General features: G+C 70.4%; 1 protein-coding gene across 1 annotated transcript in view; it reads left to right on the forward strand.

The window, feature by feature from the left end:
* Positions 1-137: 137 nt before the first annotated feature.
* The window catches only part of LOC103901551 (endothelin-converting enzyme 2-like), a gene marked incomplete at its 3' end in the record, with an annotated part of 3,212 nt that continues 2,791 nt past the window's right edge, over positions 138-558 (forward strand). The window contains exons 1-2 of the mRNA XM_019472874.1: positions 138-156; positions 266-549. Of these exons, the coding sequence (XP_019328419.1) occupies positions 138-156; positions 266-549 (303 nt within the window). The remainder of the gene's footprint in view (positions 157-265; positions 550-558) is intronic.

The raw sequence follows: 558 nt of genomic DNA on the forward strand, positions 1-558 counted from the left end.
GCGGTGTGCGGGGGCTGCCCCGGGGCAGGGGCTGCTCTCACCCCACAGTCCTGCAGGGCCGGGAGCCCAAAGCACCCACCTTGCAGGAAGGGGGTAATTAAGAACTAGCCCAGCACTCACTAATTAGCGGCAAGGCGATGACCTGCTCCCTCTCTAGCTGCCCCAGCCCATCCGCACCCTTCCCTGGGTCGGAGGGAGCGGGGTTGGGGTGCAGGCAGCCCCCCCATGGGCAGCCCGAGCCCCGGCTGAGCCGTGCCCCGCGCAGGAGGTGGCAACAGCGCCCTGAGCCACGACCTGCATGAGCTGGGCTACACCGACGTCACCAGCATCGACTTCTCCCCCGCCTGCATCGCGGCCATGCGCGCCCGCTACGCCCGCTGCCCCGGCCTGCGCTGGGCCGTCATGGACATCCGCGCCCTCGCCTTCCCCGACGCCACCTTCGACGTGGTGCTGGAGAAGGGCACCCTCGACGTGCTGATGGTGGAGGAGACCGACCCGTGGGATGTCTCGCCCCAGGCGGCCGCCGCGATGCACCGGGTGCTGGCGGAGGTACAGGGT

This window comes from Aptenodytes forsteri, unplaced genomic scaffold (assembly GCF_000699145.1).
Source record: "Aptenodytes forsteri isolate BGI_AS27 unplaced genomic scaffold, ASM69914v1 Scaffold404, whole genome shotgun sequence".
NCBI lineage: Eukaryota > Metazoa > Chordata > Aves > Sphenisciformes > Spheniscidae > Aptenodytes > Aptenodytes forsteri.